A 27,709-nucleotide genomic window follows, 5' to 3' on the forward strand; every position below is an offset into this window, starting at 1 on the left:
AATTACAGTTACTTTGCAAAGAATATTATAAATCCTTACCCAAATCGATAATTTAACATTTAAGGCCGTTTCTAAATGAGTAAATTAAATTATTCATTGACATGAACACATATGACTGTCAGTCAATTCTATTTATTAAATGAATAATCATGTAGTTCAAGCGGGCGAAGCCGCTGGCGGGCCGCTAGTATAAAATAATTTTCTCATCTCAAACATTTCTCTGAATAGAAATCGACCCCATCATTGTCGCGTTTAGTCGCACGCTTTGCACCAACAGCCATTTTTGATGTAAAAAAAATTGCAAGCACAATATGAGATATAAAAATGGAGGTATCAATTGTAAACAAATGAGATAATAAAGGTCATAAAATCGATGTGATTTTTTTCTAAACAATAATTTTCTTTAGTTGTTTTTTTTGCCAAATTCTATTTATCTTAAGCAAGCACCATTGTGGTTTAATGTTTATAATATATGTAGATTATCGCAAAACAGGTTCAGTTCAGAGGTTCAGAAATATTGTTAGAAAGTATTGAAGATCTATTACCTTGTATTTGTGAATAAACCAAGTAAATGATATAATGTTAAATGTATAAAAGCAAAGCAAAGATTTTGTGGATATTAACAATATAAAAATAAAACAATCAATATGAAGAACCTTATTTAATACTTTTATACAAAGTATTCTTGGCCTTTACCATTGCTATGCCATTGTCACTAATAGTACCACCAAACAAAACTACACATATAGCAGAATCATTAATGCTGTTCCAAATATTAGAGATCCATTCATCTACTTGCTGCATAACTTTTAATTCAATGTTATCAGTGCAATTTAATTTCAAATGACCCATCACTAAGTTATAATCTTTAACTGCACTAGTAATTGAAGTAATCACATCTTCTTCCGCTTCCACAGTATTTAATTTAACCTTTTTTGTTTTACATTTCTTTAATTGTACACTCAAGCTCTCTTTCGCTTGAGTTAAAAATGTATGATAATCTCCAGTAATATTATCACATCCAACTACTAGGGATGTTTTCTTTTGTTCAATAATATGATTAAATATGGATAAAGCCAATTTTGGCTGTACTGACATTTTGACTACATTTTCTTTATATTTTTGCCTATTTGTGTGAACCGCGTCTCCAAATTCAATACTTTTACTCAGCTTCAACTGCACCAACTTTAATGAAGCCAGGGAATCTTCTACAGAACAATGACCATTATTCCCACTTTGAATGTTTTGGTTAAGAAATTCTTTAGCCAAAACTTTTAGTTTGGGCTTTTTTGTTCTTTCTCCAGTAAAATTATAAATCAAACTTGTATCAATAACATAAGGATGCATCATTTTTAGAGCATGCAAGTCTACATTCAATGATTGTCCAACTAAAATTGAATCAGGAGGCAGAAGGTCTCTGAGTTCTTGCTGTACATCTTCTAGTCTTTTATTAACATTTGATAATATTGATTTAGTAATTCCAGAATATTTTGTTAAATAATCAACTATGTTGTTGTATGGTTTTACAAATGACTCATATACAGTTTCATATTTTTCATTCACTACTGAGACTCTTGTAAGTTCTGAGCCTATATTGGTCATACACATTTCACAGTCTAAGCCAAACATTGGTGAAGATGCTGTGACAGGTTTGTATTCATCTTTTGTCATTACATATTCTGAATAAACATTTTTTAATTTACCTTTTAGAGGCACTGGATAGTTCTCTTCAATTAATTGCCAAGCAGAAAGTATCAACTGAGTTCTAGGAAATTTCTCATCAAGACTAATGTTCTCTGAGTTTTCGCACATCCCATCATTTATAGGAAAAATAGCTTTCATCATAATCATTAAATCTTTTCTCACTTCAAGGGCTAGATTCATACTTCCATATTTTTGGATAATACTTTCTTTTTCAGTTTCTGAAAGAGGCACTAAGGCTAACTCTTTAATTAAGGAGCCATCATATATTGAAGGTGTAAGAATCTCCACAAAATTATCAAATATCTTTGTAGTATTAGTCATGACATTTAGATATTTTTTCCAATGTTCTATAGATACACCTTCAATTATTAGACAAGTTGTTTGACTTATGTGACTACATTTATCCAAAACATACCAACGAGGTGGCTGTGTCAAATTCAGATTTCCTAATAAAGAATGTAGAAGTAAATGTTGTACATCTGTAAGTAATAATGGTATTCTTTCATCATCTGGTAATTTTAAAGATGCAGTTTCGCCAGTGGTCGTTAAACGAAAGTTTGGGATATGCTTTTTTCTTGGTTTTCGTTTATTTTCCGATTTACATTTAATATCCGCGCATGTGTGACCTGAAAGTATTACAAGTTCTTTATTACATAAATATTTAAATTACATTAGCCTAAACGAATATGGTCATTTAAATAAAATTATTCAAATATTATTATACTTATCTCTTTTGTGTTATTAAAATTATAATAGAACTTGTGTAACATTTTATTTACCTATTTTACGCTTCTTACTGACTGGTTCATCTAAGCTGTCGATAGCGCTCATATTTCAAAATGTTATTCAATTTTGAATCAAAAGGGTTGCTTATAACAAATAAAACATAATAATGATTTTAAATAAACATTATTCTATAATGATTATCGTGAGCACATTGTAGTAAAGTCAATTTCGACAAATATTTTATTTCAAAACACATTTCAATAATTGACATGTAGCAGAACATTAGGGATGTCATGAGAAAATATCGATGTATGTAAGTAGGAAGTTTTACGTGAATATATTAGAGTACGTAAAAAATACTATTACTGTTAATTTCAAAATACATATAGCTTTAAGATTATGTTTACTTATGCAACATTACCATCGAATATGTGCCACATATTACAATGTTGTAACACATTTTTTTCTTGATACCATGAAAGATACCAAATAGATACTCCAAACACAAATCGATTTAAGTTTTTTTATTATATAAAACTATATTTTATTAATATGTTATTATTATATTATATTAATATGTTATGCCATATTTGCTTTGGTCTTATTTTTTATTTCATTTATATGAATTTCAGTAAAAAAATAGTAAATATCATTTATTATGTATTTTTTAAATTTTGCTAAAATATTATATTGCATGTCAAAGTTTTAACTTTGACATGCTTAGGCTGAATGGTAACTGATCAACGTCTAAATAAAATTAAGAAAAGAGAGAAACAAGGCCATACTAAAAATAATGACGAAGATTATTATGTAAACTCTTGCTCTCTCTCTTACTCTTATAATGAATCGTATACTACTAGCGCCAATAATAATATTACGTTTGCATTCATAACGTGAATAAACATTCATTTGCTTTGCTACACCTCTATTTCTTGCTGATTCGGTGAACTTATATTTGGTAACAGGATAATATACAATGGATTCTTTGCGTGAACAAGTTATGATAAATCAATTTGTACTTGCGGCTGGATGTGCACGAGAACAAGCTAAACAATTACTACAGGCTGCACATTGGCAATTCGAGGTATTTTTGTAAAATACATGTAAACAAACAATAAAATCATGAAATGGCTGCTCTTTCTTAGATAATTTGCTAAAAACATATAAATTTAATGATAATTGATTTCTAATATCAACTATGGATAATTATAACAACAAATTAAAAATATTATTTTAGAGAGATGGTAAACGATCATTTACCTTGACCGTATCGAGAGAGCATACAGTATACACATTGATATTTGATAATAACTACAAAACAAGAACAGCTTACATACATACTCGTAAAAAACAATGTTTATCTGAAAATTATCAGTATTGTTTCAATAGACTAAAACTGTAATTTTTTTATATGTAAATTATGAAATGTCCAAAAATACTGTCACATTTAACCTTACTTACAATACAATTTCTTACTCATAATACATATTTCTTGTAATTCTACTGTTAAAAACTTAAAACAAAGTTTTTTAGGTTAAACCTATATATTTTTTGTTTTTTAATTGTCTCCACTATTCCTCTTATCTATATTTATTATTTATATGTTTGTGTTCATTTTTCTCATCCAACTTACATCATACAACAATATTGACATACAACATGGTTATATGGTGTGAAAATTAATATATTATTAAGAATATGAAGATATATTTTTTAAATTGAATAAAATGCATAAAAAAGGATTAATAATGTATGCGTTTATTTTGTTATTATAAACCAAAAAAAAATATTTAATTTTCTTACAGACAGCATTATCAATATTCTTTCAAGAAGTTGCAATCCCCTCTGGAGCAAATGGTATAGCAGCACAACATTATCACCAGGTATTATATTGCTTTAACACTGCTTTAGAGAGAAAGTATTCCACATATAGTTGGATAGGTATAGGGAATTATGTGTTAAAACAACTAGGGTAAAAATATAATAACAATTAATTTCATTAAGTGGGAATTGAACGCACAACATCCTATACATAAATGTGTAAATACAAAATGCATTTATAACCAATTTTTATAATTGAATTGTACCTGTGGTTGTAATTTTCTTTTCCAAATGTTGACTGAAAGTCCACAATAAATTGATTAATGAATGAAAGATATCTTACACTACTGTTACTAACATGTGCATATAATTATCGCAAAATAGGTATTATTACCTAATAAACCATTTGTTTATAAATTTTGGATATCATATAGTCATTGACAATCTTCATTGTTCTGAAAAAAAATTCCATGCAGTACATACAAGTTATCAAGGGTTAAAAATTAATAATAAATGCACCAATAGAAATGTAAATAAAGTAAATGCTAATACAAAAAAAAGAAACCATACAGATAAATTAAATGTCAATATAAAAATAAAAATACTGTAAATAATATAATATACTTTTATAATTTAAACCAATGTAAATAAAATAATAAACCAATGTATATAAAATAAATATATAAACCATAATACATTTAGTTAGGTATGCCTCTTAATAATTTTTACAAGGAAATGTTTCAATTGTGTCAATCAGTTAGAGACAACAAGTATGAAATTAATATCAAATTACAGGGTACAATTATTTAATGAGGTATACAATACTTTTATATGAAAAATTATGAACTTCAAAGAAAAAATTGTATGAAAAAGCAGCTTTTTAAAAAATCAACCTAATGTCAAGAAACTCCTTTCAACACTTTTTGCATGTATTGAGACATTACATTGCATATTGGAACTCAATATGGCAATATTTTCACTTTTAATAAAAATTAAGATCAATTGTTGCCCAGCGGCATTGTGCTGACTATTACCACTATGGCTGTTGGTTCGATTTCCAATAGGTAGAATAATTTATTTTCTTTTCCTACTATTAGTGATAAGACAAAGCATGGTATTGAGTACCCTACTCCATGGTGTTTCTAGCATAATTTTGCATACCCTGTAATATGCATTTGCATACCTTTTAATATGCATGAAGCTAAAAAAAATTATACTTAACATTTATTGTTGGTTTCCAGCAATTGATGACACCCTGCAATACTCCAGCGACTCCACCAAACTTCCCTGATGCTTTAGCAGCTTTTTCACGATTATCAACAACGGGTAGTCCGAACAATGCTGGAGGTGGAGCTACAATGGCACCCCCGGTCTCGCCTTTAGCCACCCATCCACCACAGATGCAAAATACATTTGCTAACACTCCGAACCCACAATCAAATTATACACCACTTTCCTGCTCAACTGCGGTAAGATAATTTTTTAGTGTAATATGAATTGCTGTTGTTTTTTTAGTCAGAAATTATTTGACGCATTGGTAGTTTTTTCTTTTGGATATACAATGGTTATGGAGTTGATTAATATGTTAAATAACTTGAAACTATCCTATATATGCATATAATCCATTTGTTTTTTTAAATTCCAGATTTGCAGAGAACATATGCCAAGATAAGCAGAGTGTTTAGGCTAGACTCGTCTATAATTTATTTTTCTAATGGTGCGCAATATGAGCTGTGGATATGTGAATATTATTTCTGACACCCCACTGCGGCTTCAGTTTGTTGGACAATATATGGGGTGCTATTAATAGTCAATCATGTTTAACATTTAATATTTCTCACTGTTCATATAGTGGTATCTAAAACAAATTGCACTATAGAATAATAATTATTGTTTTTGATATCTGCGGAAATCTATCACTGTGATTTTAACATTTGGTATCAACTATGTAGTGGTATAATAATAGTTATTGCTGTATGATAACTATAAAAAGATGATTTTTTGTTGTTTTTTGTTTTAATTAATTGTATCATATACATTTGTATACACTATTTACTAAGCTAATATCATTTTAAATCAATGTTTCCCATTTTATAATGTATTCTGCAATATTATACAGCTTCATAAAAGACAATATTATGGAAATAATAATAGTAAAAGTGATTAATTAAGACAAAATATTCACATCATTTTTTGCAACTTAATACTTATAATTAAAAATAAATAAGGTAAATCAAAACTTAACGTGTTTATTTTTTCGTCAAGCCCTCATTTTGGTTTGCTCGCAATAATTTTTTAATGACTATCCTCTTAAATAGACAGACGCTAATTAAATTTATTTTATAATTTCACGTCACTTCCAGAATTAGATTTAATAAGATTGGTATGGTGGAAAAAACATCTTGAACCCGACTAAGTTTTAGGGATATGAACAACAATTGCATTATAAAAATAATGCAATTATTAAGTGTTCGTAACGTAACTATTTGAGTGGAAAAAAATCCTCGTCTATTTCATCTTCATTTTTAGAAATTTCAGACAATCTTTTGATGACATCTTTTGTACACATTTCATAATGATTATCCCTTTCTAACTCTTCAACACTCTCAATAGGAGTTAACATGTTAGAGTGCTTACTTTTTTTGTAAATTAACTGAAAAAAATAAAACCTTTTAATCAAATATAATTAAAATGGACAACAGGAAAACAATAGTGGGTACCATTGTTTTTCTTTAAATAAAGATACATTTATTAGCAATCTTATAAATCTATGTAAATTAACTTTTTATAAAACCTTATAAAATTGAGGTTTTTCATAAATCCACACCAAAAGCAATAATGATACCACTATAAATAGAATAAAAAGCAGCAAACTTGAAGAATATGTGTACGCATCCACTATTATACTGCTCCAGTTTATTTTTGTGTTCTTCATTATATAAAAAAGTATTATATTCAATAAATAATTTGTCAAATGAAGAAGACACCATAATATAAATACCGTTTAGCCATGGCGATGTTGAACTCAATAAGTATATGATAAAAAAAATATTGCAAACCTAGTTAATTTAGTAAAATGAGCTGATAATTTTATTTTTTTTGAATCTGCTCTATCTTGTCAATTGCTCTATGATGTTTTGTCATGAAGTATTTTGAAAGAAGTATTACTAAAAAATTAAACGAAGTAACTTTGATTCATCCATCAGCGTAAGAAGAGGAAGGGGCCCTTGAGTGGGCCCAGAATACTCTGCTGGCAAAAAATTTATTAACAAAAAACATTACTGTGAAAAATTCAAATACAGCGTTTAAGGTAAAGTTTAGTTCCCCCAGAAAATATTTCTAGATACGCTTAACAATTCACCTAAGTATTGTAGTTTTTTAATATCTACTTAGGTAATAAGATAGTGCGGAGTACTTTCTACATTTAGTTTTTATTCTTAGGAAATACTTGCTTGTTATGTATATGTAAAATTTCGCATGTACCTACTTTTTGCTAGAAATGTTTAAAACTTATTTTGTGAATAATAAATACGTATAAACCATAAGTAAAGGAAGTTGGGTAACAGCTTGAAACCCCCTCGAGGAAATGAAATATTTAATATTTTATTATTTTTCGCTCTGGCAATGAGGAAAAAGGCGATGTTGAGCTCCGCCACTATAATCAACACTTTCGTTCCCTATTTACCTATAAATAGGGAACGGAAGTTTCTTAACGGGAATGGAGTAACCTAACCTACTCTCAGGTTACCTCTGCCCAACCTGCTATGCCGGCACATACAAAAATCTAAATAAAATAAAAGTGGGTAGTTTTGTTTTGCCATAAATATGAACTATAATAATCCTAATCTTGGAACTAAAATGTATAGTTTAATTATCTTCTCCATGTTCAAAGATGGGTTCTTCCTCGAAATGAAAACTTATATGACCTCAATTTTCACTAAGTAAGTAAGTCTTGTAAATTTCATTGTTTTGCTGTTTGCATTCCCATTTTAAGGCAGGATTTTTCCGCTTTCAGTATCAGGATTTTACAGCGTCGACCACTAGTTCATGGGTCAGAAGTGATAGTTTCATAAAAAATCGGTTAAGATGATTATATTATATTAGATGATTATATATATTCTTTCTTTTACCTTGTTACGAGAGCGAGGAAATTAAAATATTAATCATTACTTATCTCGAGGGGGAATCAAACTCACAGATACGTGTTACACCTCTCAGGTCTTTTCATTATCATGATCTCACGAGAGATCTTTTCTCATTGGTTACATAATCTATATACACAGAACTATTGATTTCTTATGTATTTGATTTTAATTATAATATTGTAATGAATATCAAACAGTTTCATCAAATATACACATTGTTTTTTTATTTGTATTCAATATTTATTAATGAACATTTGTTTGTTTATTAAATTCATTGAAAATAAAACAGTTTAACATAATGTAACATAATTTATCATATTTTAGGTAATAAACATATTAAAATATGTAAATTGACACAGTTTGTCTATCAGCTAACTTTCTACATTCTTATCTACAATATTTTTGTTTAATGATAAAAGTGAATTTAATAAAAAAATAATAAAAGATGACAATCGCGTAAAGCAGACATTCTTTATTATTATTTTAAAACCAAATTAAATTTAAAGAAATGTGACAATAGCACGTTATTATTGATTTTCAATATATTGATAATATGTGAGTACCCTTACTGGTGGATTAACCATATCAGGACTTTGGCTAGGGCTGCACAATATTTGGACAGCAAATCAAAAATGATGTTTAAGTGTATAATGGATGTAAGGCTAAGAGTAACTCATATTCGAAAATGATTTCTTGTCGAGATAAGTAAGGGTGGCAAGTAAACAACAGCCCATATAAGTTCGAAAATGTGTAAACCCACCGCTGGGTACATTAATACAAAATAAATAGATAGATAAATACATATTAAGCCAATAAATATTTAAAACAAAATAGTTGTGAATGTATTATTTACTACTGTTTAACTTTTAGAATAACTGAACGTAAACAAGGAGTACTTCCAAGTTAAACTAATAAGTTAGTCATAGACAAAAAAATACATTTCTCATACAAGTAATGTTATTTATATAATGAAATGAATTTTTATACATAAATGGTTAACAATAGCTCTTACTTTTGGAATCTGGATGACTTTAAACAGGATGTTATTTAAAACAGGTTTTTTTGTTAATTTATGAAATAAGTGAACATTTTAATTTTGAAATGTAAATGAATTCCCAATTTTATAATTAAAACATGGAATAATATCTATATCTAGATATTTTCTCAGATCAGAATAATAACAATATTTTCGTAACTGTATTAGAATATCATCATCATAAAACATTTCCCTGAACACCTTTGTGCTCATAAATTACATTAAAATCTGTTTTCATATATAATTTATATAGTTCATATACTAATATACAAAAATAATCATAATTTTTGCATACCTGAAGTAACACAAATAAAAATTGCTCAACATGTTACAATGATAGAATAAAGACAGTTGTGAAAATATAAAAAAAAACTTTTGTTGTTTTAATTTAAAAAAAAAACTTTATAAAGAATTTAAAAGAATGAATTGTAATCTGGATGTGTTGATAAAAAACAATACAATCATAGACCAAAGACATCTGAATAAATAAAACAATTTTTGGCAATGTTTTACTTTTAAGGAATCTGAGGAAATATAATAAAATTTTTAGAAATGTTTCCATGCCAACAAGAAAAAAAAAATAGATTTTGTTTTGTAGTTCACGCAAACATGGTTGCAGGCCACAACTGTATTATAAAGAACTAGTACAAAATGAAGATAATAAAGAGACTATAAAATCATAACTATTATAAAATAATAAACAAAAAGACATACTTTGACATATCCAGTTTAAAATCTAACTATGTTGAATTATATAGTAATCTAAGCAGAAAATATATTACATACATAAAACATTTTGACATTTAAAAGTACTAAGAGTAATAAAATGGACCACTGAATTATTTTCTCTTAACTATAAATATAACATTAAATATACATCATTTCAGCCATAGAGGACATCTTTTTTGGTATATGTACTAGTGTTTCAAAATAGCTAGCTAATTCATCAATAGTTACATCACAGGGTGGATTTAATGCTTGCTGTGAACATGATCCAGTCGAACTCCTCTCAGTTGAATCCTTTGATTGCTTTTCATTTATATCATCACATTTCCACCATTTGGCACAATCATTTACTTTATTCACTCTATTTTCACCTTGATCGGAAGATATACTTAATTGATTGCAATTATCAACTAATAAACATAATGGATCAGAGTTCAACTTTTGAGATGATTTAATTTCTAACAAGTCCTTATTAAAGAGTTGGCGTTCATTTCTCATGTTAGTTTTTTTGAATGTAGGTGACAATTTTAGTATAGGTTCTTTTAACAGTCGGTTATGTTTTTTTTTGCTGATTGCATTATGTTTTCTTCTTTGTAACAAACACGTACATTTTGCTGTATGAAGTGATAATTTAATGCTGTGATTTTTCCTTTGTACAGGATTCAGAAAGGGATTTTCTTCTTTAACATTGTTTATAATTTTAATTGGTTCAATTTCCAACCTCCCCATTCCAACTCTCAACGATATGTCTTCTTCTGCCATTACTTAAGCCCTAAAACACAAACATTTTTTAATACTTAGTGTTATTTATTATTGACATTTGGAGGATAACAAATTTGGTTAAACTATGCGTATAAAAGTATTTATTAACTTAGAGATTATATTTATAATATACTTATAAGCTTCTAAATTCAAGTAATCATTTATTACAATTAAAGAAAGAATGACTTGCCAAAGGATTTGGTAACACTTAATACTTTGTTATGATTTCTTGTTAATATTTTTTATAAAAATGTTTATTTACTTTTTCAGATCTAAATCATTAACACTATGTTTACGATCTTCTAGATTTCTAGATCATTCAAAGATCACAGTAAACTTAATAAACAACATTCTCATATTTTCACATTCATTGTATTGTAATCACAAAATGCAGATTATAAAATACAGATAACAAATATATGGAACATTATCATAGATTAAAATAGTATATACCGATAAGACGGGGGAATAACAATCACGGGGTCAATAGACATTAACTATAAAAGCTTTTATACAATTGTTATCAGTAAAAAACAGACAACGAGGCAACCCTACGCCAGTGGCTAAGGCTCTGTATCTGAGTATCAATGAGGGTCTTGTCTTTGATTAACCTTCTGGCTCATCTCTCAATAGCAATAGACTCTAAAACCTGTAATTGGTCGTGAACTATTTACTTTATATGCCCATAATAAACATGGAATTATAATAAAACTAAAAAGAGATAAGAGCAGAAAAGGGCACATTTTAAAGTTAAACAAAACAAATGATATATTTACTTTTTCTTAAATAATCATAAGTTTAATACTGTACTGTTAATAAAAAGCAAGCATGAAGTTATGGTTTCAGTTACACGGATGTCTTATGCCTTATGTGCTGGCACTTGTCAATGTCACCAAAGAAATCCAATTAAAAGATATATATTTCGTCTGTGTTGTATGAGTTTACTGCGGTAAACGACAGTTAGTATTGATTTTCGCGTAATTGATAATGGAACCGAATCCTATAATTATTGCTGCTACAGCAAAACAAACTGCATCGGTATACATTTTTTTATAAACTTTTTTAACATTGCAGATATTGAGAATAGTATTAAAAACTATTTTTTACTGTTACAGCTGATATTCTTACACGGGCTCGGTGATACGGGGTAAGAGTTAGTGATAAAGCACACATTTTTTTATGATACATCTATATAGAATATTTAATCATAATTTTTTTTAAAGACATGGCTGGGCAAGCACTATTGCAGCTATTAGAGGATCTCACGTAAAAGTGATATGTCCGACTGCATCAACTATGCCAGTGACTCTGAATGCTGGATTTCGAATGCCTTCCTGGTTTGATTTGAGAACATTAGACGCGACAGCTCCAGAAGATGAAGAGGGTATTGTTCGAGCTACAAATCTCGTTCATGGGCTTATAGCTGATGAAGTCAAAGTAAATGTTTAAATTACTTTTTTTATTTTCTTCTTCATCTTTAACAATATATGAGTATTTTAATTATTATCAGTTGATATATTTACATTGAATCATGTTATAAATCAGCTTCATGCTGTATCCCATACATAGCAGGGTAGGCAGGGGGAAAGTAGTGTTAAGACAATCCTACCTATCATTTTATTAATATAGTATTGGTATTTACCAAATAATATTTCAGAATACATTTATTTTATTTAATATCAATTTTAGGGTGGTATCCCTGCTAGTCGAATTTTATTAGGCGGATTTTCTCAAGGAGGGGCCTTAGCTCTGCATGCGGCTCTTACATATCCTGAACCACTGGCTGGAGTAATGTCATTATCCTGTTGGTTACCAAGACATGCTCATTTTCCTGGTGTTGTTAAGGCACCGAGAGATCTTCCAGTAAGTTACTTATATCTTCATATATCAAGTAAATAGTTTTTAACTGTAGCATTGTCTGCATTGTTAATTAGAAATAAGTTAATTAATTTAGGAGTTGTGTATGCTACTTGGCACATTCTGAGTACCAGAGATTACTTTCTTTGAAGGTACAGTGAGTTTTATAGAAACAATTAATGAGATGTGATATATGCTACAGTATTCCATGATAAATAGACTATCCATTTTTACAATTAAATTGACCAGTATTACTCGAGATAAGCGCATTCAACCAAATAAATTCTTCAGCTTTATTGTGTTTGTGTAGATATGGCATAGGTTGAATAATTTTGGTGGAAGTTTTATGGGGAAAATATTTTTTATATATATTATTTTTCAACTTTAATAAATGATTTTGGAGAAAAGAAAATCAACTAAATATTAAAAAATATATTCTATACATAATAGATTTTATTATTGTTATCACTGTTGTGGTGCCATGATAAATTATGGGAATATAAATCTTCTTGAACCTAGATATAATTGAAACAAATAATCACATTGTTGATTAAAAGTAAATAAAATTATTTAAAAATATAATATAATATTATTGTAATTGTAAGCATTAATGCGCATTCAGAGAGATCCAAAATATAAACTTATGTAGAAATCAGATGTACCAAGCAACTGTAAAAATTGACAGAATGTATACAAGACATTGCTCAAATTTATATAAACAAACTTTAGCTACTACCTAATGCCTCGAAAAAAATTAGCGTAAAATAGGGAACAGTGTGTCTCAACACTAGGTGCAATCTGCCTACCAACCTACATACAGGATGCTACATAAAACTGATTTTTTAATTATTAGAATCACTTTCGCTATAATATATTCTGCATTGCATTATATTTAAATTGAGTTTAATATTCTGGGCAAGGAATAAATTATCACTTTTATTTGATAATTGAAATGTTAAATGTGAAATTTAACATATCAGCTTGTTTAAAGTGAAGTGAAATTTGAATAATTACTTCTATTGTCATTTTTAATAAGTTTCAAATACATTGAAATATATTCAAATTAATTTTAAATGATTCATTGATGTAAGATAAGTAGTTGAGTGCACATAATTATGTTTATATTAACTTTCTAAATATAAACATATGTATTGATGACATTATTGTGGCATTGGCTTACTAGACACAATATCAGAGTAGTTTTGCATAGTTTACTAATTATTATGTGAAATCTGAAACTATCCACATGACAGTTATAGGTTCAATCCCAGTCAGTTTAGGTTCAGTCGGGAGGAAGTGTTATAAGTTACAAAGAATAGTGTTTAATTTGAACAATTGAGATTGATACATTTGGAAATAAAAAAACAATTTGTTGATAATTCAAGACTGAATTCCTTATTGTAGCTAAGGAAAAAATATTTTTAAAAAAAATTATAATTAATTTAATTAATTAAAAAATATTAATTTCCATATACCCATAGGTAAGGGTTTAGATAATGTTTCATAAAATTTGTAAATGTTTCATGAAACATTATCTATACTAATAATTTTAATAAATGTGATAAACTTATTCGCGTCTTTCATTTTATTCCCTCGCTCACATAATGAAGCAAAGCGCGGCGTTGAGTTCCGTCACTCAACAAGTAAAGCATCAAGAATGCGGCGGAAAGTGAGAAAGGGAAATGTCTTAATGAGGAATGGACTGATTTAACACAAAAAAATGTATTCAATACTTTTTAAAGACTCAAGGACAGAGAGATTCTTCTAAATTTAAAGATCAAAAAGAATTATTGTAGCTTATCTTAAAATAAGTTACATAATGCTATCATATCAATTTTAAAGTGCAATACAAATTTTGCATATTTGAAAAGGTCATAATTATATTAACATAACAAAAGAAAGGGCAGTCATAGACATTGATATCCTAAGCTAAGTGCATATTTAGTAAATGAATATCCATTTTTAGGTTCATTTCAGTTCAGGTTTCCAAGGGTCTCTTAAGGGAAAAAGAACCCTTATAAGATCACTTTGTTATCCGTCTGTCTGTCAAGAGCCTATATCTTAGGAATGCTTGGAGATATCAAGCTTGGATATAAGAAGAAAGAAAGGCCGTTGATATTGCAAAAAATGCATATTTCGGCACTAAAGTGAATCAAAATTAATAGGGTAGATCTGGACGACCTAGAATTATGAAATTAGGCAGGTAGCATTTACAGGTTTTGAAAACTATACATTTGTAGTTAAATCCGAAAAATAATAGCATTAAAAGGGGGAAAAATTTGGTATTAAAGCCAGTAGTTCAAGTGAGATAGTAGCTGAAACGGCTCTGGCTAAGTTAAGCTTGAATTTCAAAAAAGCTTGAGATCTTTAATTTGAGAAATATATTTTTTTCTACATAATATAATAATTTTATTTAACTAAAATAGCATTTAAAAGCTCATTTAATGAGGAATCTTTATCTATTTGTTACTATTTAATAGTCGATAATGACATTTGAAAGCGTACACGTCATGACTCCTAAATTACACACTTTACTATCAAAATATTATGTTGAAGAACCATATAGGTTTAACATATTAAAAAATCGGAGACTTCGACTTTTTTACCTGTTCCCTTTACGTGGAATGCCCCATATATAAAAGCATGTTATGCAATTTTTATTTCTGTGGTTACAAAATTGAGCAATGAATAATTTATAATTGAACTGAAAACTGAATTCTACAGAACAAGCTTCCTAAAATGCCTACAACAATTTAAATCAATATTTATTTATTATATTACTTATCTTTGATTACTACTATTTTTCCTATTTTAATAAGTGTTTATTTAACATAATTATAAAGTAAACTTATAAAAATGTTAAATAGAAAACAATTAAAGAGTTTTATCATATGTTCTTTTATGAATACAATTAAAATTTCTTTAATACTCTGGAGAAAACATGTGAATAAACTTGTTCCTTTTTCAGATTTTCCAAGCACATGGAGACTGCGACCCCGTTGTGCCTTTCAAATGGGGACAAATGACTGCTTCGTTTTTAAAGACCTTCATGAAAAACATTGAATTCAACACATACCAGGGCTTAACACATAGTTCTTCAGAAGCTGAGCTTAAAGACATGAAAGCATTTATAGAGAGAACTTTACCTGCTGTTAAATAAATATTCAAAATCAAAAGAAAGCCTTGTGCTTATAGATGTCTATTTTATTTATATAAAGTAAAAACTGTAGGTCACATTACATTATTTTATAAATAATGCATGCGTAATATTCTTGGAACCATTGAATTTGAATGTTATTATTTCCTTCATAAATAGTTTATTAACTTAATTTTTGTTTACCAAATACTGTATTTAAGGCGAAGTATGAAATAAAATATATAAAATCATATTTACTGTTTAATTAACTAAAAAAATCCAGCTAGCCAGGTACAGCTTTCTGGCTATTAATGTGATAAATTGAAATGACAGATATATTAGAAATGTTGCATTGATAAATGGATAAAATTATTAATAATATTTGCATGGGCTTAGGAAGAGGAGAGCCGGGCGCGTCGTGGCCGCACCAGAAGTTTTATTTACAACAAATTTTGCCCCGAGAAATAAAAACAACATTTATAGTCCGACAAGAAGTTTATGAATTATCGGAAGTACGCGCGGACATTTGCGCAGAATGCATATTCAAGATACCTACTCGGGGACGTCCCCGCTCACAGCACACCACTGCCCCGCGAGCCCGATCACAACACTAAAGTACAGTAGAATGTGACGCCAAGTGTCATTTACTGCACCAGTTTGCATTTATGACACAAAGTGACACCAAACTCCGCGTACTTAACATTATGCATACGCCTGTACATGCGCGAGATTGACCAGTGTTCACATACTTGCTAAAGTATTTGTTGAGCTACACGAACAAATTTGTTCAAAGCTAAAGTCTTTGTTGTTGTGTTTTTTTTTTGGGATTTTATTTGATTAACCTCACGTAAATTGTCGTTTTTAATAGAAACATGTTTATTTATTTCAAATCTGTATACTTATTTACGCGCGCATATTAAATGTGGTTTTTCCACATACATTCCTATCCCGCGGGAATTTCAAGATAAAAAGTAGCCTTTATGTTGCTCCATAGCCCCCTGTAACCAAATAAAACGATATAATAACTATGTAAATAATATCTTTTTGCAATTCATGTGATAAATTTCTATTCTCCATAATATAATTTTTATATATTGCTCCCGTTTAACGGTAATATTAGCTTTTCCCATCAATATTTTTGAATCCTAACGGGGAGCAGGTTTCAAAGCGTAGGTACCTAAAAATAAAAACCATTTAATAGAAGTCTAAAACAATATAATAGGATAAGTTCAGTACTAGAAAAGACCAATATAAAATTTTAGACTATAATGTACATTAAATAAATGTTAGATTTACTTTCTTACAATATAGAACAACCTTTTGTCTTGTAGCATACTTTTCTATATTTTCCGTGCGTGGAAAATATTTCATAATTGACTTTCTTTTACAATATTTATTACTATATTGATTCTAACACCTAAATATATATTTACAAGCTATTTAGAGCTATATAAATTTATAAAATTTTCTTTTTTGGCAACATTTCTAATATATCTGTCATTTCAATTATTTGTCACATTATCAGCTGACCTTGACAAAATTGACACTAAAATATTCAATATTTTTTTCGTATAAAATGATATTACGTATAATTTTTAATATTTCTCGATGAAAATGGTGAATTCTAAGAAATGAGTGAACATAATAAGATCATAAGATCAACGGTACTTAAATTAAAAAATAAGCACTTAATTTTTAAACATTATATTTTATGAACGGAGTACAATATTGTAAGACAAAAATGATGAAAATTCACGGTGTATATTTTATAATGATATGGATTTTATATGCGCCTTGTATATCTAGCCATGAAATTAAAGAAAATCAATTACAAGAACACTACAATAATATAAATAACGATAAATATTACTGGAATGTTTCAAGGTTGAAGCGGGATACTTTGACGAATACAACAAATTCTAGTGAAGCTAACTTAGCTGCCAAAGATATCAATATAACAGCATCTAGTTCTACTGAAAATACTAATGTTGTATATGAAGTTGGACCTTCTAATTCCTCCATACTGTCAGTGGTTCCAATGAATGTGTCGTCCTCTGCTGCTCCTAATGCTACCGACGTGGGGCCATCAGACGCAGCGCCACTGCCAGGAAAGAGTTCAGCTGAAGATGAACATAATAGTTCAATGGCAATTTTTTTTGTACTTTGTATTTTGGCCTTGGGTATATTACTTATACATCTGATGTTACAGACCGGTTTCTCATATCTTCCTGAAAGTGTTGTTATAGTTTTTCTAGGAGCTTTAATTGGTATGATTATCAATCTTATGTCTATAAAAAATATAGCTAATTGGAGAAAAGAAGAAGCTTTTTCTCCAACAGCATTTTTCTTAGTCCTTCTACCGCCCATTATTTTTGAATCAGGCTATAATCTACATAAAGGAAATTTCTTTCAAAATATTGGTTCCATTTTACTATTTGCCATTGTTGGTACTGCTATATCAGCATTTGTGATTGGAGCTGGTATATATTTACTAGGTCTAGCTCAAGTTGTTTATAAATTGAGTTTTGTGGAATCTTTCGCATTTGGTTCTCTTATTTCTGCTGTGGATCCTGTGGCTACAGTAGCTATATTTCATGCCCTAGATGTAGATCCAGTTTTGAACATGTTGGTATTTGGAGAGAGTATATTAAATGATGCAGTTGCTATAGTCCTTACAACAGCAGTTTTAGATTCAAATGATCCTATGATGTCTACAACAGAAGCCATATTGTCTGCCATAAACCGTTTCTGGCTAATGTTTTTTGCTTCAGCTGGTATTGGAGTTCTTTTTGCTCTTATTAGTGCTCTTCTCTTAAAACATGTTGATCTTCGTAAGAATCCATCACTAGAATTTGGAATGATGCTAGTATTCACATATGCTCCATATGTTTTAGCAGAAGGAATACATCTATCAGGTATGTATTTTGTGAGATAAATGAAGTTTACCAAATAAAAAATACTACTACAATATACTTTAATATATTGCCACAACAATGTGTTTTTTCAGTTTCATGCTCTGGTAGCAAGACAAAGTGTGGTATTGAATTGTGCCATTCAACATTCAGTGAGTCAATAATGGAGTGCAATTGTAAGAAGGAAGTAGTATATGGGTAACATAGTTTCCTAACACTAGGTTTGCTCTGTCTACTCTGCAATGCAGGATACAATATCAAAGTTTAAAAATAAAAAACTCATCTTGTATACATTTTCATGTATTTCACATTACAAATATTTTTGTTTTAGGGATAATGGCTATCTTATTTTGTGGAGTTGTAATGTCACATTACACACATTTTAACCTATCAACTGTAACTCAAGTTACTATGCAGCAAACAATGAGGACCCTCGCCTTTATAGCCGAGACCTGTGTATTTGCTTACTTGGGACTTGCTATTTTCAGGTATATTATTCAATATATATATTTATTTTAAGAAAACATTGTTTAGTTCATAAAAAATATTATTTAGGTGGAGTACCTATGTGCCCTCGACTTCTGTAGTTTTCAACATTTCAGGTTATAATTATACATCAGTGAATTACAAGAAATATGATTTTTAAAAGTAATAAATCTAATCTTATATTCATGTCAATCTAATAACCAAACCAAATCAATTAAATAAATTGCATTAGGTTATCTGTATTAGTGTCATTAAAACTTTACATTAAATATTATACCCAAATATATATCTATTTACTTATTAGATTCATCTTAGGTTTGCCTAATATGAGACTTGTATATCAACATATTAACCAAATTACTATATACCTATATATAACGCCATTGTGGCATCCCAGGACAATGACTGACTGTAAACACAGTGGTCACAGCTTGATCTCCACTCACTGGAATGATATATTCTAATTAGTTTTACTGCTCAACATGCAATGTCTGCAGAATTCGTTGGAACGTAGGCAATAAAGTGTCTTAACACTAGCTTCCCACTGCTTACCCTGCTATGTGCAGGATACAGCGTGAAGCTGATTTTTTTTTCCTGCTCTGGAGGACAATGCACGGCGTTGAATTCCGCCACTCAATACACAATGCCTCCTAAATTCGGCCCACGTTTGTCTATCCTGCTTCTTATTTTACTAATAATAATAATAATATATATATTTACAGTTTTAGACATCGCGTTGAACCCGCATTAGTAGTTTGGAGTATAGTGTTATGCCTACTTGGGAGAGCTGCAAATATATTTCCTCTTGCTCTACTATGTAACAAATTCCGAGAACATAAAATTACAAAAAAAATGATGTTTATAATGTGGTTTAGTGGTAAGTTTCTTTTACTTATATGTGTATTCGTATAACAGGCTCAATAAATATTATTTTAGAAGCCAATCATGGCACAGGAGCACAAATTCGGCAGAAAATGGGGAACGGAGTGTCTTAACACTAGGTTCCGTCTGACTATTCTCTTGTGTGCGGGATACAGCGTGAGGCTGATTAAATTGTATTTTATAATAACTAGGCAAAAAAATGTTGTCATTTCGATTGCTATACCCGTTTTAATTTATTAAAGTCAATTTAAATATTATTTTATAACATATGTTGCAATATTAAATAAACTAAAGTTACATCCATAGCCGTCATGTTGCTGCGGCATAGCGTTCGATTCCCACTCACTTGGGGAAATTTATTATTTTCAATTCTCTGTTCTGGTACGAGGAGGACACTAAATAACCTCTGCTGATCCTGCTGTATGTGAGATAAAGCGTCATGTAAAAAAAAGTTACATTTAGTTAAGTATGTTATATAAATGAAATAAAATGGAATGCTATTTATTTCAGGCTTACGTGGTGCAATATCTTATGCACTTTCACTTCACCTTGACTTTTCTGATGAAACTCGCCACGTTATTATAACGACAACGTTAATTATCGTTTTATTTACTACTTTGTTCTTCGGTGGTTCTACAATGCCTTTATTAAAATTCTTAAGGGTAATTTTTTATATAGTTTTTTTATAAATTGTTGAGGTCGTCGCATAGGCGGCACAGCGTTAGATTGTAAAAGCAAAAGTTGTGGGTTCGATTCTTCTTTTCTTCTCGAAGATATGAATTAATTTTATTTTCCTGCTCTTGTAACAAACAAGACAAAGCGGGGCGTTATTCCAACATTCAATACGCAATGACTTGAAAATTTCGAGGAAAGTGAGGAATTAACATAACTGTAAACGCGAAAGATCGTGGATTTGATTCCCACTTGAGAAAATGAGTGAGTGGGATACAGTGTGAAACTACAAAAAGAAAATATTAGGTTCTTTCGTCTATGTTGCCATATGCGGGATACAGCGTAAAACTAAAAGAAATTAATAAAAAAATACAATAAAATAATGATTGACTTTTGTTCAGTAAAATCCATTGAATAAACGAAGTAATTAAATGTTTATTTTAATCTAGGCAAACAAAAAGGTGAAGCGATCAAGATCACTGCGTAAACAGAAGGAAGTTAGTTTGTCCAAAACAAAAGAATGGGGACAAGCGATTGACTCAGAACATTTGTCTGAAATAACTGAGGAAGAACTCGAGGTTAGGTTCAAATATATTTTTTAAATTTGTGCCATAGAAATTTATTTTTTTATTTGGAAATTTAATTATAATATGTTTTATAAGTTTGATTGGTACTAAAAATATAGCATTATATAAGAGACGTGGCCCAGGGGCACAAAGTGTGACTGTAAAATCGAATAGGTTCCCTATGCTTACCCTGCTGTGAGCAGGATACAGCGTGAAGCTGAATTAATTTTAATTTCATGTAATGTCCATGTATAAAATACAAATTTTATTTATTTAAATATTTTTTTTGCAGGTTAACTACTCTCATGCAACAAGGTTGAAGGGTTTTGTGCGATTAGATATGAAATATTTGACTCCATTCTTCACAAGACGATTCACGCATCAGGTTAGTGTATTAAGGGTCGATTGTCGATGTGTGGGTCGAGTGAATAAATTATTTTCATTTCCTCGTTCTGCTAACAAGCCAAGGCAAGTCAAACAGTGTTTGAACACAAGGGTCCATTACCTGCACTGCTTTATGAGAGATACAGCGTGAAGCTAAAACAAATATTGACGTATGAAGGAAGTGAACTGAGTCTACTCTACCTAAGTAGACATTTCTTTCTCTCATTCAATATTGTTTACCTTATATATTTATGTCTGGAAACGTAGATTAAAGTGTTTAGTTAAGATCACAATAACGATAGAAGATCATAATAAGATCACAGAGTCTAAAAACGATTTGTATAAATATTTTAAATGGTCAAGGGTAGACTTTACCCTCTAACCATTTAACGAACTACTGAATAGTGTTTGAAAGGTCAGGTTTCCAAAAATATATATGTAATGTGTTACAAGTTCAATTAAAATGTGTAAAAATAATATATTTTCTCTGGTGTAACAAGCTGAATGAAAAACAGTTAATTGAAAATGAAACTATAGTTAATTATATGATTATAAAATTTCAGGAATTAAAAGATTGCAAGAGTCAAATGACGGATCTCACGAACCAGTGGTATCAGGCGATACGGATATCTAACGATCACGACACAGATGAGGATGAGAGCTTACAACCAAGTTCCCTTTCCAATTCACACACAAGCCTTCAGCGAGGTGTATAAATTAATATTATATGTAACTAGGTCCTAATACGGCTTCATCCGCTTAAACTTATTTTATTATAGCCAAATTTTACAAAATCTTTACATACATTGTAACCTATATGTTACTCTTATGTATAAGCTATACTACTATAAAGTTTGTGTGTTTAACAAATTCCATCCTCATTAGTAGGATTTAGCATTTTTATATCTTAGTGCAATATTTTAATTTGCGATCGCCCACGACTTTGTTACCGTGAACCTTAAAACATTAAATTTTAACACTTTTTAAAAAATATTGTTTTATGTGTAACATTTATGTAAATAGTGATTTTTTATAAAGCATCTACTTAACTCAGGCAGCATATTATTTGTCTGTAATTTGTAATTTTTGTAATTTTTTTTATCAATGTTTGTTGATTTGTTGAATCCAGTTGATCCAGTGTTCTAAAAACTAACAAATGAACATACTTAACAACTTTTTAAAATAATGTTTTTCAATTGAATCATTATTTTTTTTTCATATATGCTATAACTTTTGAAGGCTAGTTATTTGTTTAAGATAAAATGAAACTATTTATTTGTGATATGGTTATGAACATAAGATGTATTATAGTATTATATTTTAAGAATCGTCTCAAGCGACATTTTTTAAAAGAACAATGTAATGAATTTACTTTTGTTATTATTTTAAAATATATATATATCAATTAATTAATATATTTATTTCTTATATTAGAAAAGTTAGATGAAAATGTATATGTCATTAAACTATTAAATATGTATACATTTTTTTGGCCTAAAGGCAAAAAGTTTCTATTTGTAAATGATATCAATATTTTAATTGTTTTGTTTCATTATTGAACAACAATAATATTACTTCAATGCCTTTATTTGCATTTCCTTAAATAGCTTTGTTAAAACTAGCACTAACATAAGAGTTATAAAATTTCAGGAATTAAATTGAAAGATTTTTTTATCAGATTTTTTGGAGTGTAATTCTAATTAGGTTCTAATTAGGTAAAGAATTACACAGCAAAAAATGTGGTATCCTAACATTATAATTTCGTTCTTTTTTAGATTTGAAAATTTATTTATTGTTATATATTGCTATGAATCTTCATAAGTCATACAGCAGCTAAATATAACATACAGGCAGTCCTTAATTTCACGTCAGGTTAGGTACCAGAAAAAAGTGACGTAAAACAACGTAATATGTCTACAGTAAAGAATTTTTGTACATGTACATCTTATCTTTTATATGTAGGTCATCAAAGCTTACTTCTATATAATATCTTGTTTCAAAATAACTCCAATTTGAAGTATTATTTTATTATTTATAAAATACTATTCAGTATTAATTTTTATCCATATAGATGTAATGTACCTTTTATCAGTTGGTCTGGGGGAGCTTGTTGCCTATAAATGTGGATACTGCTACTGACCAACGTTAAGGGTTGGTATGTACCGTTCGCAGCGACCATTATATCTTACGCTGTATGACACATTCGTGTCGACCTCTTCGCTCCTATTGTTTCTTGTACTAACTGTATGAACGTTCGCCGCGTAACACGTTACATTACATCCGTCAATGCCGGTCAGTACAGTTCGAGAGGGTTAAGCTGAGCTTTGTATGTGTGTGGGTAATCACAAACAGTAGAGTCAGAAAAAAATCATCGAACACAAACATATCTATCAGTACAAGAGGTGTAGGCCGGTTGTTAAAAAGCAGAATAAACCAATTTTAGTCTATGCATTCGCGATGCGTTGCGCTTGACGGCCAACCTAACACCTGCACTATGTATAAACAATTTGCAATAAAAATGCAAAGCTCAGCTTCGACCTCGCGGCCTGTGCATACCTTTAATGGTGAAAGACATTTATTTTCTCAAAAGATTTACAATTAATTTTGTTTATATTGTAACTTGTCGTATTTTATAAATAATATTTTTTTAATACACTCCAATTCACCTCACTGGGGATGCTTATTCATCGAAGAGCATGGACCATCGACCCTGCTCCCCTTATTCCTACGCCCATTATGGCCTTGGCTATGTATTCATTATTTCCTTTCTTTAAATAAGTATATTTCGAATACATGCACCAGCAAGAGTGGTAATGTGCTTGATAAAATGTAATATACTATATTCTAATAATTTGTACGGTAAAATGTATATAAAACTGTAGCATTGCATCTTTACTAATGTATTTAAACAAATATATAATAGATATACATACTTATTATATAATATTAGTGAATTATTGCTTATATGTTATGGTTGTGTCATATAATTTTTAGTATAATATGAAGATATCAGTATACATGATTAATTTGACAGTTTAAGTTTGAGAAAATAGATAAAATTTGATTTTTGTAATGTCCAATATTATCTATATTCGTAGATGTAATTATGTTGTATAAAGTACAAAATTGCAAAGTAAAGTATAGTTCTTTTTTCCTATTATTTTAGTCGACATTATAATAATTTAACTGTTATAGAAATATTACGTTCAATATTTTAACGTCAACGTCAAGTGTTTAATTTTTTTTATCAAGGACCCCCAAAAAAACAGCACAAATATAAGTTTGATTTATACATAACTCCTCAGGTATTTTATATACTTACAATAAAACAAAAACTATAAATGTTTGTATGGTTGCATAATATTTTACAAGTGTACAAAAATATTAAATATTTCGACACAAATTAGTGTTATTTTTTTATATCCTTTTAGATATATAATATATTGCAGATGTTTAAGACGACTAGTTTTATTTCACAAAAAAAAGCAGCAGGGCAGGCAGAGGGAACCTAGTGTTAAGGCACTCCATTCTCCACTTTCTGCCGAATTCTGGAGGCATTGCGTGTCACACAAGAAACTTCACACTTAAGAAAAATACTCCTGACCATTATCTGAATGTATCTGTTAGTGGTCAGAGCACGGGTTCAAATTCCGCTACATTCAAATTTTTATGTTTTGTAAATAAATATTTGAAAAAACATTTGCTTAAGTAGGAGCAAACTCTGCAATGATTTTAGGTTTGTTGCAATTTTTTTCTGATTAATAAATTAATTATTAATTTTTAATAGTAATAGAATATGGGAATCATTTAGCAAGGTAGGTATGCTGCACTTGTCATGCCAAAGCAGGAAAATGGAAATAATTCATTATCCCGAGTGGGGATCAATTCTGCAACTATCACATTTACAGTCAGTCCCAAAGCACCACAATGGTCTTACTTAACAATTTTTTTATTATTTGTAATGTGAATAGGTACAACAGCATTCACATTGACATGTTTATTGATGAAAGAAATTAATTATTATTCATTTTGTGCAAAAAAAGTCAGAATGCACTTTACACTTTATATATCAATATAAAGCAAAATAAGTATAAACATATATTTAGTATATAATTTTAATAATAAACTTATTTATGACATAAATCATATTAATGTGAAATATTTTGAGTGACAAATCAAAATAATTTGAAAAGAAGAATATAAATAATTACATGAAATTAATTAAAAAGTTAAATCTAGACTTTTGTTAAGAATAATCAACAGATCAATTTTCTAATCATCTTCATTTTCTAAATTAATATGGCTTCCAAATTTACCATACAATTGTGCTTTTAATTCACTCATTTGTGATTTTAGTTCTTCACATTTGACCTCTAATTCTTTTATTTCGTTTTGCTTTTTTTCTTTATTTACTTCCAATGAATTCTGTAAAACAGTATATAAAAAATTATGAAGAGAAATAAAAAATGTATGCAACTTGGACTCCATAGCATCATTTTTACAATCATGCACTTTGCATCTGCTCCACAATAGCCTCAAATCCAATTTGGGAAAATAAATTATTTAATATTTAATTTTTTTCACTCTGGTAACAAAACAAATTGCGGTGCTGAGTATTTATTGCCACTCAACATGCAAGGTCTTGAAAAATAGTCAGAAAGTGGGCAGAGTGTCTCTACTATATATGATGTAGCATGATATTAAAACAAACTATACTAATATTATAAATGTCAGGGAGTATCTTCAGTTAAATGAATTAATCTCAAAAATAATTGTTTTTTTTAATAATTTTGCTTTTATATATATATTCCATTTATTGAGTAAGTAATGTAATTTACACAAAAAAACCTTTTTTTATTTTTTAAAAAATTGTTGCATGACAGAAAAATATAATACAAAAAAACTATTATTATAATTATAAATATAAAAAAACATTGCGACATACCAATGTGTCTTCTAAACTTTGACAAAAAAATACTTCTCCAACAAGATAAGGTATTTTGTCAGAATCATCAGCAAGACTTAACTCTTCAACAGCTTCTTCAAAATTCTTCATATCATTTTGTTTTACTTTAAGCTCATCTTTAATGTCATCCACTTTAGCATTAAGTCGAGCAAATTTATTTATTTTTTGTTGATCTTCATATGAAATATGAACGTCTGAGTCCTATATAAAAATAAATTATATAAAAGTATAAGACTTCATTACACTAACACAAAATACTGATTTTATTTATGTAAATAGACAGAGTTATCGTGTTTCTTACAGGATTAAAGGTGCCTTTTCCAGATTTTGCCATTTTAATAAATTCTTAAATATTTTTTTGCAATATTTAAATAAATATTTGATTTTTTTTTACCAGACTGTTATAACCTAGAAAGTAGAAAATCTTTTCGAAATTGAAATTATTTGCTGTCAATGTCATTTAACTTCCCAATTTTTATTGACATTTGTAATTGTAAGATTGCCAGTTGCTATATAGATAGAATATTTAAGTACAAATGAAGAACTGACTACTATTTAATAATGAGGGAAGAATAAAACAAATATATAAATGTAGGAGATTTTAAGTTTCACGCTGTATCCCGCACACAACAGCGTATGCGTCATAATAATGTGATTTAAAAGTGCTGTATTCGCATCCGTAGATGACTTGCTTTTGGTGAAGCTATCTTGCTGCACATATACGTTCATTTCACCAGACCCCCCCCCCCATGTATGTTAGCCGATAAAAATTTCAAAAATAAAAGAAGATGTATAGAGATGTAGACAAGAAACGATGGTGTATATACATATAATATATCACATATATTACGCTAAAAGGCAATGTAAAACATATAATATATCAACTAACGTAACCTGTTGTTTATATATTTTTGAAACCACCTACTAG

General features: G+C 29.1%; 6 protein-coding genes across 7 annotated transcripts; 3 read left to right on the top strand and 3 right to left on the bottom strand.

Moving 5' to 3' along the window:
- Positions 1 to 646: 646 nt before the first annotated feature.
- On the bottom strand, positions 647 to 2,726 carry Rexo5 (RNA exonuclease 5). The gene is made up of 2 exons (XM_085188357.1): positions 2,484 to 2,726; positions 647 to 2,330 (listed from the first exon to the last, which is right to left on the bottom strand). Exons 1-2 carry the CDS (start codon positions 2,533 to 2,535, stop codon positions 658 to 660), a joined length of 1,725 nt encoding a protein of 574 aa, XP_085044483.1. The 5' UTR covers positions 2,536 to 2,726; the 3' UTR covers positions 647 to 657.
- A 533-nt stretch (positions 2,727 to 3,259) lies between these two features.
- On the top strand, positions 3,260 to 6,490 carry LOC146537709 (UBA-like domain-containing protein 2). Its single transcript, XM_085188362.1, has 4 exons — positions 3,260 to 3,514; positions 4,236 to 4,313; positions 5,493 to 5,720; positions 5,897 to 6,490. Exons 1-4 carry the CDS (start codon positions 3,407 to 3,409, stop codon positions 5,921 to 5,923), a joined length of 441 nt encoding a protein of 146 aa, XP_085044488.1. The 5' UTR covers positions 3,260 to 3,406; the 3' UTR covers positions 5,924 to 6,490.
- A 2,363-nt stretch (positions 6,491 to 8,853) lies between these two features.
- On the bottom strand, positions 8,854 to 11,333 carry LOC146537710 (uncharacterized). Of its 2 annotated transcripts, none has more exons than XM_085188361.1 (2): positions 11,183 to 11,333; positions 8,854 to 10,930 (listed from the first exon to the last, which is right to left on the bottom strand). In XM_085188361.1, the coding sequence occupies exon 2, from the start codon at positions 10,918 to 10,920 to the stop codon at positions 10,300 to 10,302; it is 621 nt and encodes a 206-aa protein (XP_085044487.1). In that variant the 5' UTR covers positions 10,921 to 10,930; positions 11,183 to 11,333; the 3' UTR covers positions 8,854 to 10,299. The 2 variants fall into 2 exon arrangements, with proteins under 2 accessions (XP_085044487.1, XP_085044486.1); XM_085188360.1 differs by having other exon boundaries at positions 11,111 to 11,311.
- Positions 11,334 to 11,794: 461 nt separating this feature from the next.
- Positions 11,795 to 16,166, top strand: Apt1 (Acyl-protein thioesterase 1). The gene is made up of 5 exons (XM_085188358.1): positions 11,795 to 11,958; positions 12,036 to 12,067; positions 12,144 to 12,357; positions 12,610 to 12,783; positions 15,746 to 16,166. The coding sequence occupies exons 1-5, from the start codon at positions 11,908 to 11,910 to the stop codon at positions 15,935 to 15,937; spliced, it is 663 nt and encodes a 220-aa protein (XP_085044484.1). The 5' UTR covers positions 11,795 to 11,907; the 3' UTR covers positions 15,938 to 16,166.
- A 1,229-nt stretch (positions 16,167 to 17,395) lies between these two features.
- Nhe1 (Na[+]/H[+] hydrogen exchanger 1) lies at positions 17,396 to 25,218 on the top strand. Its single transcript, XM_085188356.1, has 7 exons — positions 17,396 to 18,828; positions 19,157 to 19,313; positions 20,034 to 20,188; positions 20,704 to 20,855; positions 21,315 to 21,443; positions 21,724 to 21,816; positions 22,379 to 25,218. The coding sequence occupies exons 1-7, from the start codon at positions 17,625 to 17,627 to the stop codon at positions 22,529 to 22,531; spliced, it is 2,043 nt and encodes a 680-aa protein (XP_085044482.1). The 5' UTR covers positions 17,396 to 17,624; the 3' UTR covers positions 22,532 to 25,218.
- Positions 25,219 to 25,916: 698 nt separating this feature from the next.
- On the bottom strand, positions 25,917 to 27,240 carry Pfdn4 (prefoldin subunit 4). Its single transcript, XM_085187847.1, has 3 exons — positions 27,083 to 27,240; positions 26,761 to 26,982; positions 25,917 to 26,240 (listed from the first exon to the last, which is right to left on the bottom strand). Exons 1-3 carry the CDS (start codon positions 27,113 to 27,115, stop codon positions 26,088 to 26,090), a joined length of 408 nt encoding a protein of 135 aa, XP_085043973.1. The 5' UTR covers positions 27,116 to 27,240; the 3' UTR covers positions 25,917 to 26,087.
- Positions 27,241 to 27,709: the final 469 nt, after the last annotated feature.

Source organism: Heliconius melpomene, chromosome 7, assembly GCF_056956725.1.
Source record: "Heliconius melpomene rosina isolate 202511_hmr_F chromosome 7, ASM5695672v1, whole genome shotgun sequence".
Lineage (NCBI taxonomy): Eukaryota > Metazoa > Arthropoda > Insecta > Lepidoptera > Nymphalidae > Heliconius > Heliconius melpomene.